The sequence below is a fragment of the Xiphophorus couchianus genome, chromosome 1, assembly GCF_001444195.1.
Source record: "Xiphophorus couchianus chromosome 1, X_couchianus-1.0, whole genome shotgun sequence".
In the NCBI taxonomy this organism is placed as follows: domain Eukaryota; kingdom Metazoa; phylum Chordata; class Actinopteri; order Cyprinodontiformes; family Poeciliidae; genus Xiphophorus; species Xiphophorus couchianus.
Genome location: NC_040228.1, coordinates 10654271 through 10666791, shown reverse-complemented (window position 1 = coordinate 10666791; position 12521 = coordinate 10654271). Strand labels below are relative to the sequence as shown.

At 37.7% G+C, this 12521-nt stretch overlaps 2 protein-coding genes across 10 annotated transcripts in view; one reads left to right on the top strand and one right to left on the bottom strand.

The window, feature by feature from the left end:
- Positions 1–8427, top strand: part of prdm16 (PR domain containing 16) — a 208809-nt gene extending 200382 nt beyond the window's left edge. For 7 of the 8 annotated variants that reach the window (XM_028020349.1, XM_028020326.1, XM_028020323.1 and 4 more), the window contains 3 exons: positions 1370–1627; positions 2690–2870; positions 5076–8427. In XM_028020349.1, coding sequence (XP_027876150.1) covers positions 1370–1627; positions 2690–2870; positions 5076–5210 — 574 coding nt within the window. In that variant the 3' untranslated portion in view covers positions 5211–8427. The remainder of the gene's footprint in view (positions 1–1369; positions 1628–2689; positions 2871–5075) is intronic. The other variant, XM_028020335.1, reaches the window with a different exon arrangement.
- A 3319-nt stretch (positions 8428–11746) lies between these two features.
- The window catches only part of LOC114146250 (heavy metal-binding protein HIP-like), an 80544-nt gene continuing 79769 nt past the window's right edge, over positions 11747–12521 (bottom strand). For both annotated transcript variants that reach the window (XM_028020165.1, XM_028020176.1), the window contains 2 exons: positions 12250–12381; positions 11747–12153 (listed from right to left, as the gene is read on the bottom strand). In XM_028020165.1, the coding sequence (XP_027875966.1) occupies positions 11870–12153; positions 12250–12381 (416 nt within the window). In that variant the 3' untranslated portion in view covers positions 11747–11869. The remainder of the gene's footprint in view (positions 12154–12249; positions 12382–12521) is intronic.

The following is a 12521-nucleotide window of genomic DNA, read 5'->3' as shown; positions in this document are numbered from 1 at the left end:
CCCCGCAACCATAGTTCCCCTTCCTTCAAAACTCCAGCCAGTCAAAATAAGAATTCCTGGAAGCTCATGAAAACTTTTGAAGTGTTTCCATGTTGGAGATGCTGCCGATTCCGAGGCAAAAGTTTGAAACAACAATAACAGAGTATGGATCTTCATGGATATATTTCTAGAAAGACATCTTTTAGGAGGAAGGAAGTTACCTCCATAACCTTAATCCTCAGGTCACAGCTTTGGCTTTAGAGTTGGATAAAACCCCAATTGGGTCTGGTTTCTTGTCTACGACAGGGAGGACCCTGAGGGGGAATTTGGTTTAGGCATTTATCTGGGAGATCCACTGATGATTGAGCTCTTCCCCCAATCTGCCTGCGGTACCCATACCTCCAGCCCACTAACACAAACACCCAACTGACGTGTTTAGACTAAATGACAAAACCCAGGCCCCCCCCTGTGTTCGAGCTACGCTTCTTTCTCCATTCACCAGCGCCGCCGAGTAGCTCTGCAATTTGATTATGGTGATATTTAATCTAGATTGAAAGAGAATAACTTTTCTCCCCCTAAAGCCTCTCGACCCGCTTGGACCGACCCACTGTGTGTGACCCAATCCTGTCCCCGTGCACCCCTTCCCAGAGGTAACCCTGTCCGATTTGATGAATGTCCACAGTTCGGCAAGAAAAAAAAAAATGCAAGGGGTAAATTTGCCATCCCAAAGGAAATGATATCATGAGCCATGACATTGTGGTTGGGGGGTGATGGAGGAACTGCACTTTGTTGAGACGAAGGCTGGAAAATGTACAGATGGCAGTCTGTAATGGTAGCGTGCTGATAGCCCATTCACAGCAGAGCCGACATCTTCCCTCAGCCACGCCAGCTACGTTCCACCATTACGGTGTGAAGCGGCTTGTGGAGGACCGGGTCTAAGGCGGGGCCGTCTCCGACTCTGTTTGGGGGGTTGCTGGCCAATTAATCATCTGCCGGGTTGTTTGAAAAGAGCTCCGGGCAGACTGTCGGCACCCTTGTTGTTTGTGTGGACACCGGAGTTGTACTGTTCACGTTGTCATCAGATTACGTCTTTTTCTGAAAGATGAGTCATGCATTTGGACGGGTAGGAAATGGGTAACAGTAACCAGGGCCAGACTGTTTGTGTCATATTTTTATAACAACTAAAATTAGCAAAAAAAACATTCAAAGCTCTTGGAACGAGTAAATGTTTTAATCTACTTTCTCAGAATGTGGGAAATATTTTCAAACTATGATTGAAAGGGGGGTTTTTTCTTCTGCATAAAAAAAGCAAAACTGCATTCTGCTTTGACAACCTAAGTCTATAAAAGTTGAAGCTAGCAAAATGTTCTCACTTCTCCTACCTCTGCAGGTCAGAGCAGCCCGAAGAGGAGCGCCCGCCCAGCCACAGTTTGTCCAACTCCAAGCTAGGGCTGCAAGGGATGGAGGAAGAGGAAGAGGAGGTGGAAGGGGACGACGAGGAGGAGGAAGAAGGCAGCCTGACGGAGAAGTCGCACGACGAGGCGCCGGAGTCCCCATCTCCAATCACGACGGGAGTCTACGAGGAGGACGAGGAAGAGGAAGACGCGGAGACGGCTCCGTTAGCTATGAGCTATGAACACACTCGCAGGTCGGTGCTAAGCAAAAACAAAGCTGAACAAAACTAAGAATTCATCCTTAAGTCAGGCTCCATGGTTATTCTTTCAAGCAGTGCAAAGCAATGAGTTATATATGTCAATAAAATTTAATTTAAAAAAAAATAGCAATTTTGCATTCGTTTTATTCCAATTTATTCAACTACTAAACTGATATGTACAGTGCTTTAAACTGCACTTAACTGTACATAAGTAACATTTCTCACAAATAAAAAAAACTTAAAAGTGTGGCATGCATTTGTATTTTGCACACCTGAGTTAGCAGAACCACATTTGCTTCAATTATAGCTGAAAGTGTTTCGAACACGTTTTCACCAGTCTCACATTTTTATTGAAGTTTTTTTGCAGCCTCTCACTATTTTCCTTTTCTTGTGTTGCCTTTCGTTCGTTTTCCCCACATACAAGCATTTTGCAATTCGGCTAAAAACGTCTGTTTTGGAATTGATGTGGGCGTATTAAAGTAAAGATAGCTGAAAACACATGCCTGCCACACTTTTCAGATTTTTGTATACAAATAAACGTAACAAGTTATACTTTTTTTCCCACGTTACAAACGTGCCTTATTTTGTGTTGGTCTAGTAGTACGTACAGTAGAATCCTCCCATATGTCATATCCAGTATAATGTGGAAAATGTGTAAGGGGTATGAATTTGTTTATAAGGCATGCAGGGGGAGACCGGCTTGAATTTCAGATTCTCTTTAGCTTCACTTCCTCTTTTATTCATGTTAGGTCAGCTTCCTATCTTCTCCCTAAAGCTTTTTATTACTTTGTCAGTTTGTCCCGTCTGCCTTTCTAACCTTTAATTAACTGTACCTTTCTTCTGTTTATCTCCACTTCACCTTTCCCCATTTTACTTCCTGTTTGTAACATTTTCCTCTTCTCAAATCCGATTAATGCTCCCTTTGTCTCATCCAAATCTTTGACTTTTCCTACTTTTACTCATCCATCCATCCATCCATCCATCCATCCATCCATCCATCCATCCAATCCCTCCATACTGCTCCATCCTTTCATTCACCCCTGCGTCGGTGTGCAGGTGTATAGAGGAGGAGGGCTCTCTCTTGGATCTGGAGGGTCTGCCCAGCTTCCCTAAGAGCCTGGACGGTTTACGTAAAGCAGCCATTGATGAGCAGTCCTTTGACGTTAAAGACATATTTAACACTTCACTAGAGTCTGAGGCATTGAAAGAAACATTGTACAGGCAGGCTAAAACCCAGGTATGTTGCTGGATTTTGGGTTATCTGTTTAAAATAGGGAGGGGACTTTGAGACCATCAACATACACAAGTTTAATTTTCAACAAACGAAGTGTATACTATACCGTGTCATTTCCTGTCACGTGTATTCATTGTATTGTGTATGATACAATGATAATTATTTATATCACATGCATTGTTTTTTTTGGTCACACTAAAATGTTTCAGATCATAGTACAAGGCAGTTTTAACTGCACCAAAACTATTTTAGGTTTTGCTAAACGTATTCAATCAAGTTTAAATTTGATCTCAGAGTAGGTCGTTCAGAAATCTTTCATTTTTAATTTTAGCCCTTCATGAGTTGTTGGTGTACCTTGGAACATTGTTCCACATTAGCTTAACTTATGGCCAAACATTCTCCTATTATTTTCTGATAGAGCAGAATTCATGGTTCTGTCAATTATGGTCATGAAGTCATGAAGGTCCTGAAGCAGCAAAGCGGTTTTCAACCGCCACACTACCACCTCCAGGTTTGACTCAGTCTGGGAATTGCATTTTTTTTTTCCTGAAATGCTGTTAGTTTTTTTGCAGTAGATGAAATGGAACCAACAGTTTCCACTTTTGGCTTGTCAACCCACAAAATATTTCCTTGATAATCTTGGGCTCATCAAGATTGACAAATCTAACATGGGCCTTTGTGCCCAGTCTCTATCTTATTGTTGAACCATGAAGACTCCTCTTCTCTGTGACCAGTGTGGCCTGCAGATTTGCTATGGAGTCTATTTGTGATCTCCTGGATAAGTCATCAACGAGCTGTTTAAGTTATTTGGTTTCAGGGTTTCCTCCAGTGTATTATAGGCCTGGAGGGCCACCAGGCTTTACTTGTGCCCCCACCAGGCTAAGCATTGCTTATTTACTTAAGTCTTTTTAAAATGTTTGCATTTTTTAAGACTTTATAGTTGGTGTTCAGGTATTAATCTTCCAATCTTTCAGTAACACATAGTGATCAAGTTTTATTTTCAAATTTCCTGTCAACTTTAAACATTTTTTAACTCAAAAACACAACGGGCCGCTGGATGAATGACTGCCCTAGCACCCAACCACCAGGCTTTGCAAATTTCCTGGGGGAAACCTTGTGCTTGGTTCGCAACTCCTCGGAAAGTTCACCACGGTTTCATGTTTGTCTTGCATTAGTGAATAATGGTTCTCAAAGTGGCTTGCTAAATTCCCACAGAAGTAGAAATGACTTTGTAATCCTTTCCAAACATGCAGTTGTCAACAACTTCGCTTTTCATCTGTTCTTAAATTTCTTTAAATTGTTTTTTTTTATTTATTTATATTTTTTGTGAGACTTTCTAGCCTACTTCATATTTTTAAATAAATTCTATTTAAGTGGTTTCTTAATTCTGTGGGTCTATTGTAATCCAGCCTGTTTGTGGCTTGTAACAATAAACCAAAAATAATGTGGTTAGTCAAATATAAATCAGGATTTTACAAGGGCACATTTATACATGTGTTAAATGTTTATATGAGAAACATCATTTGGAAATGTTTTGTTTTTACTAAAGTTATTTTTATCCGATATTAACATTAGTTTGATGATCTGGAACATCTTAGTGTGACGAGAGGATCAGTATAAGAAGCAATCTTTAGGGTGGAAAACACATTATTAGAGTCCTGTAAATGGCATCTTAGAGCTGCAACATCTGCTGCAGTCACATTGTCATCCAAAGAGCATGTAGAAAGACAATACTTGAGTTATAATTTAATCTTCATATCCATGTACAAGATTGTGAAGGGGGTGTAAAACAGCAGGGAGCCATTCACCTTAGTGTCAGGAACAACTTGTAGAGTTCTGATAAATACCCAAAGAGTAAAGCAACTTTTTTGAAAAAGTACCAATTATAAAATTAAGGAAACTATTTTCCATCATTTGTAAATAGATGCAGAGTTTTGTGAATTGGCCCAGATGACTGAAGTGAATTATGTCAAATCATGAAGCACAAACATTAGTTATGTTTTAGGCTGCTGCATTTTCTTAAGTAGTTGTTCCTAAATTAGTCAGCAACGTTTATCATTATACGCTTTGATATTATTTCATGAATGTCAAACACAATCACTGGAAATGAGAAACTATATGGGAAAGAGAGAGATTGCTAAATATGTGCATATAGGTGAACCTTGCAGATTTTCTCTTAATTGACGTCCAACTGTTGTTCCTTTGCAGGCTTATGCAATGATGCTGTCTCTCTCGGAGAACAACCCTTTGCACGCACCCTCTCAGAACTCTCTGGACGCTTGGCTGAGCATGGGAAGCGGACCGTCTGAGACGAGCAGCTTTCACCCACTCAACCATATCTAGGCAAAGTGAGGCCTAGGAAAGACGGAAGGAAAAGTAGGGGGAACATTTAGTCTCACAAATGGACAGAAACGAGAGACCGGCTGGACATCGGGAAGGCGAGAAGGCCGTAAAGGATTTCATTGTCACACACATTCAAGGCAGAGCGGACGAGTTTGCGCGGCTACGCCTGTGTTCACATGTTATGTGTTTGTGCGAGTACGATGGAGGAGGAGAAGGGGTGGGGGGGACGTGTCCCCTTGTGAGGTGTCCTGCAAGACTGTCTAAGAGAAAGCACTGCTAAGCTCCTGTTGATGTGAAGGACATGATGAATGCTTCTCCAGAGCATTGAAACTCTGTGTCACTCTGATCCTCCCCCCCAGTGCACAATGCTCCCTGCAGCATCACAGTCACCCTGTAAAACGGCTCCCTAAAAGACACTTACTGAACTGATAATGTCTCTAAAGTCTGTGCACAATGCCCGACGCAAGCATTGCAGCACTGGCACTGCATGTCCACCAGGTGGCACTGTTTCAGCAGAAATAGAGGACTTGTGTGTGATTCTCTCCAGGTTTTCTTTTTTTTTTTCCTCCACCAGTCATGGCGACTAATCTTGTTCATTTTTGTTGTTGTTTTTTTTTTTTTTTTTTACATTTTTATTTAATTTCAGAATCAAAAGCACCAGACAAAATAAACGAATCCTCAGAACCAGCAGACTGTTGATTTTTCACTGATTACATGGAGAATGATGTCCAACGTTCAAATGTGATGATGTAATGAGCTATGTGGGCCAATAACTATTAAAATTGGCTACTAAATTTGTTCATGTTAAAACTTAAATTATACAAAAAAAGAGTGTGTTTTACTGTTTTGTTTATTGCATCATCAATTAAATGTATTTACTTTCTTTACTATAGATACTGCAGTATTGCTTCTCTTTAGGCACAAGAGTACTCAACTATTAATTTAATTACTTTTAGAGAAGGACCAAATTTGCTGTCATATGATGTAAAAATGATAATAGCCTAGACGTTCATATTCAGAGTGGTATGTGCCAAATAACCGCTAGAAGTCTTTTTTTTTTCTTTGACAATCATTTCATTTCCAAGAGGCCTCACATTTGCTGTCACGTTTCTTTTTCCCTAATAACATTATATGTTTAAATTCAAAAGTGTGTGCATGTATTTATTTCTATGTTGTTTTGTTGAGACTCAAGAAGAGAAAATGAAGAAACAAAAAAGGTCTTTCCATCCCTGTTTTTCTTGAAGAAGGAAAATGGATTGAATGTCAAAGCACAGGGGGAGATTCTGAATCTCTGGTTTTGACGGATTAGTGTGCCAAAATTAAAAGACCCCACGAGTTAATTAGTTGTTTGGTTTTTTTTATTGTTATTATTTATAGTTAAATGCAAGTGTAGTTAGTTTTAGAGTCCTGTTTGGCATTGGAACATAGTGGGCAGGTTAACCCTGGTTTTCCTTTAATTGTTTCACTTTAACAGTTAACTCAATATGCTGTTTTCTTTCCCTCTCTGCCTAGTGGCATAATTGTACAAATATCATGTTGAATGTCAGTTAAAGGGCATTACGTTATCATTACTGAATCTGGATTTCTTCCGGCTCATGTTATATTCTTTTTTTCTTTTTTTTTTGGCATGCATCGCTTGTAGCGTAGCCTGCAAGTTGTCATCTTAAAAACGATTTTGTCTCAGGTTAGTTGTCTGGTCGGAAATTCTCACAGCACCCAGTCAAAACGGCATGAAGGTGACAGGTTCTCAGATTATATATGAAGAGATTTGACTCATGATTGTTAAAGAACAGAGTGGTCATCCTGAAGTTTGTTGGTCAGACTTGTTAAACTCCGTGTTAATTGCTTTGAGACCCAATTCTGTTAAGTCTGCGAAGACGGCTGTGTCATAGACAGCAGAACACATTTACAGTCGGTACTTGAAGGCTGCTGGGTTTTAGCCTTATGGATCACTTCCCATCCCTTCTAGACTTTCATAATCAGGCCTGATGCTGTTTTTCTTTTTTGTTTTTTTTTTCTAACAAGCACTTAAAGCAACTGGGACCAGACCATCAACTGGATATAGTTTGGTCTTTTGGTTGAACTTAGATTCCAGATCCATTTTTTTTAAAGCTGATTTGGACTTTTAATAGATGAGCCAGCTGGACTCAACAAGGAGAGACGAGAATAAAACTAAAGCACTGTAATTTTTATTCACAACAGCAGGTGGTAGTGTGATGCTAGGACTGCTGCGTCATCTCATTTTCTTAAGACTAAAGTCTCTTTTATATATACATATATATATAATTCTACTGAATGAAATTCCATTCATTGTAAACACATTATTTTTCAATTTGTGCTTAGAAAATGTAAAGACTTGGGTCACTAAGGTTTTAGGTTGACTATGTGTAGTTATTCATGTCATGGACTACTGTAATAATCACGCGCTGTGCGAAGCAACTGAATTGAAAGCGTTGAAGTATTCCATTTTGGCAACTTCACAAAATGTTCTGGTCACTGAAATTTTTTTTTTTTTTTTTTCAGCGTAATAATACATGGTTGCTCTTTGCCCAACTGTTACAGAAGAAAGTCAAAAAAAATAAAATAAAATACACGGTTTCTTTTTAACTGTATAGTATTTTAAAGAATGAAAAACAATGGTGCATTTGTCTGAAGAAGAAAAAAAAAAAAAACCTTTGAAAAATATGGGTTTTAATGGATGGTGCTTGTTTTGTTTAAAATCTGAGTTGTATATCGCCTCTGTTATGTTTATTGAAAACAAAGGAAAAAAAAAAAGTTATCGTGCATGACGTGTTTAGCAGTCATAATGATGTCCATTTGTGAAATGTGTATCAATTCAAAAACAGAAAAAAAAAAAGTAAGAGAAAAAAAATTGTAGATGCACTTATTGTACATGTGTTTAGACTAGTAGGTTTGACTTCAAGTTCTGACTGCCTGGCAGATGTGTGGGCAGGTTCTGAAAGACATAGAAACGACTCACGGGAGAAGACCTAATGAAAAACAATAAAGGATTGTAGAATAATATTGAACAATTCTGGAATTGCAGTTCTTTTGATGCTTGTGATTATGGCAGATGTACTTTAGAGAAATTTCATTGAAAAGATATGACTCTGATGTTAATTCTGTAGAATAGCAATGTATACCAAATGTAATCTTTCCAATGCTATGAAGAATTTATACATGAAATTGATATGCAATAAAACCTGTGTGCTTTTTACGATTTGTGATGCATTTAATTCTAGATTCCTAAAAGTAGCTGATAAACTACTCGGACAAGGGACTTTATAAAATTCTTTAATTTAATTATTTTTGATTCAAAGGTAAACTGATTTAAAAATAAATGTCATATTGCAGAAGTACCTAATAAAGTTAGATCATCTAAGCACTAATATTTTTAAGCCTGAGCTGGTCATAATTGTTTTCCTAAAAATCCAGCCACACTTTTGTAGAGTTGTATATTTTTTTATGGTTGGAAGCAAATGTAGCTATAAGAGTTAACAGTCTTTATGACCTGCTCTGTTTGCATGCTAGCTATTTCTTCTTCACAGGCTAAGGAGTTGTTCACAGGCTGACCAATTGTTTGGCACATTTTTAGTCCCTGGTTATTGTCCTTTACGTTTATTTAAAAAGCTGCTGTGTCACCATTTCCTATCTTGCAATGCACGCGAAGGTTTTGAGAAATTCTCCCCTTATGTGGGTCAAAAGGTCAGGAAATGAAATATATTCTGTAGATTGCTAATTCTTGTCAGGTTTTTGAGTTGTGTAAGTTGCTTCTGACGTGCTTCCAATGTCAAAGTTATTATGTACTGGAAATTAATATAAAAGTGTCCTGCTTTTACATACCTGCTCTCCAGATATGTTACTTGTCTGAGACAACTTGTTTTGTTCGAATGGTTTCACCAAAGGATTAACTGAGCTACTGAGTATTTAATAGCACTGTCAGTACGGTTTTCACTTTTAAAAGTTTAGTTCAAACATGTCAGTCTTGCTTTAAAGTGAAGGTTATGTGTATTCCTCATACTTGTGCACAGATCAGCCTTCCCTCCAGATCAGTGTAACCTTTGAGAAACTCAGCCCATTTTACAATTTTTTTATTCAATCAATATTAATGCAGTTTATTTCAAATTCAATCAAATCAAATCAAGTCATACATACAGTAAACAGTACAAAAATCCCACTGTTATAGTGTGAGTTATACTTTGGTGTATATGGTTTAAGATTAATATTTTGTCATTCTGATGATATAAAAGTTATCTGCAAAAAATACCTTATGGAAATTTAATCTTAATACTACTGCCCCCTTTGCGAAGTAAATTTACATTTTATTTGTGCCATTTTGTCGTCTGAGCAGTATGTTTATCTTTTGTGTACATTCACACAAAAGAACTATAACCCTACTACAAATCACTTAGCATGCATCATTGCACAAAGGAAAAAGTAGAAGACCACTGAATGTGGTATAATGCAACTGATCATCAAAAATCCTTGTATGAGCCCTTTGAAGCAAATATACAACGTCTCCACCTTCTAACAGGAACGTGACAGTGTTAGCAGAGTTAGCGCCGAGTGTAGTCTGATGTTCATATGCCATAAAAATGTACTCTCCATTCTTGACCAGCACAGCACCGGAACCATGTGAAGGATGTCCATGTCCATAGATGTGGTAATTAAAGTGGTACACACCTCTCACTGGAGCAGTGAAAAACCCTGTAGGAAATTGTATTTTATTTTAAAACCAGTAATTCAGTCCACTCTAATGTTAATATTGCATAAATAAAGTGTTTTGTTAATAAAATTGCAATACCTGTATTTGGGTTGTAGGCATTCCCAACATTTGAGACAACATTTCTGAAGATCAAAGACGTGTATGCATTGAAAGGTCCAATGTCCCCTCCACCTGAGGCCATTAAGGAGGCTGAGAATGCCACTTGTTTCACTGAAGAGGAAAAATATTTTTGTGTGCAACAGCTCTTGAGACGGTTATGAGTTTGATCCAGTGTTATGACAACCAGAACTTGAACAAACCATTTTCTTTTTGTAAATACTCCATTCCCACCTTCAGTCCTGCAACTGATGCACTCACCTCTCTTAGGACAGCATGGATGTCATTTGAACAGACTTGCTGGAGGGTAGAAACAGTTCTTGGTTCTGTACCTGGTGAGTCAAGTTGCTTTAAATGTTCAGCACCTTTAGGCTCATTCTGTCCTTGAAGCTGAACTGTTGAAAAAGAAAAGACTAGCAAAAGAAATAGAAACATCTTCTCTTTTCTCGAGCCTTAAGGCCTTGCAGTTCACGATTGAGGCGTTGAAGCTGATTCACGTCTAAAATATCTTTTCTTTATCTGCGATTGGCCAGGAAATCATTACAAGATGTTTTTTTACTACTCTATAAGATCGCAATTTTATCTTTGGATTTGTCATTTGAAATTGAGCTTGCAACCATCAAACACAAACTGACATGCTAGACACCATCTTCTAAAAATAAAAATAAAATAAACATTTTAAAACAAGGGAGGGATTTTGGAGGGATAATACACATTATATAGATTATATACTGTATATATAATGTTGATTAACATACAGATTATGTTTCTGATAAGAGTTTGATTTCTTATTGTAAATGAATAAACCAGGATTAGGGAGCAAAGTTTAACTTGCATTTGCTTCCTCAATATATTGTCTGTGTGATGTAAGGAAATGAAAACATCAAACATCAAAATGTTTGATCACCAAACATCAGTGACCTCATTTACTGATGAAATATGGTTCAACCTCCATCACTAAAGCGGTGAGTGGATTTTCCGTTTTCAAAGGTCTTTACGCTGCTCTGGGGAAAGGGCCTTTTGGTTGACTTCTTTCTCTGATTGGCCATTTAATTGAGTCCAAACTGATGTATCAAATTGATCAGGTACCATATCATCCATTACTTTATAGTCAGAATAAGTTTGAAATTTGCCCTGCATCACAGCACTACTGCTTGCACATATTTATACACAAACAGAAAAAGTACACATTATAAGATGAGCTGATGATGGCATTCCACATATTTATTTCAATAAAACAATACTACACTTAGACCATACTGTCAAAACACACACATATATACATATTTTAAAAATAAATCAAGACATGAAGATGATGCAACAGTACGGCTGAATTTAAAGGCATCACCCAAAACACTCCACGGAACAGGAAAAAGTAGTTTTAAATATGAGCGGCACAAATCTTGACCATGGCTGGAACATTCTGAATTTAGAGATGTACATTTTGGATTCACTTGCAAACATTTTGCAGCATCAAATCTAGTGTAGAGTATTCATGTCAAAAGCACTTCAAATGAGATTCTGGGATGTTTAACTGAAATGTTGGGAAGGGACATTATGAAGGAAGAGATGTTGACACAATAAACAGTTTTAAAGTACTTTTATGGACATTTTGTTGACACATTTACATATAGAGGATTTTCACATACTTCACAAAGAACTTCCAGTATTTGTTGCTACTTTACAATTAGTACTTCTGTATTTTTTGTCCACATATTAAACCTCAAAAGAAAAGAATTCACCAACATAATTTTCTTTACAATAAGTGTCAAGACAAAAAACACCATTCACAATTTGCAATATTACTGAGCTTGTTGAAAATAACATAGTTTGCTGCTCACATGGTGAAAAGCAGGTGACCACTGAAGGTGGTATGACGATTCTGACTGTCAGAAATCCTTGAATTTTCGTACTGACGTATAAACACAACGTCACCAACCTCCAAGAGTAACGTGGCAGCATTACCAGCAGCAGCTAAATGTGAAGGCTGGGTTTCAGTGGCAATGAAGATATGCTCTCCGTTCCTCACCAACACTGCAGATACCAAATGTGAAGGACTTCCTGGTCCACATATGTAGAATTCAAAGTGGTAGGCTCCTTTCACTGGTGCAACAAAAAACCCTGTGGAACATTTTGTTAATGCTATATATTTGTCAAAACATTTATGTGATAAATGCAAATGAAAAATAAATTGAAAAAATATACACAATTCAGTACCTGAGTTTCGGTTGTAGGCATTTCCAATATTTGTAACAACATTTCTGAACACCAGAGTTGTAAATGTGTTAAATGGTCCAAAAGTGTTCGAACCCAAGTCCAATAAAGATGCTGAGAAAGCCACTCGTTTCACTGAAAGACAGTAAATTATTTGTATTTCAGCACTGCTGAAATATAAACATATTTGTGTTCTTTGAAATGAAATGATAATCAATAAGGGACAACAATACTTTTTAGTTAATAAGAAGAAGGTGTATTAAATGTGTGCAAAC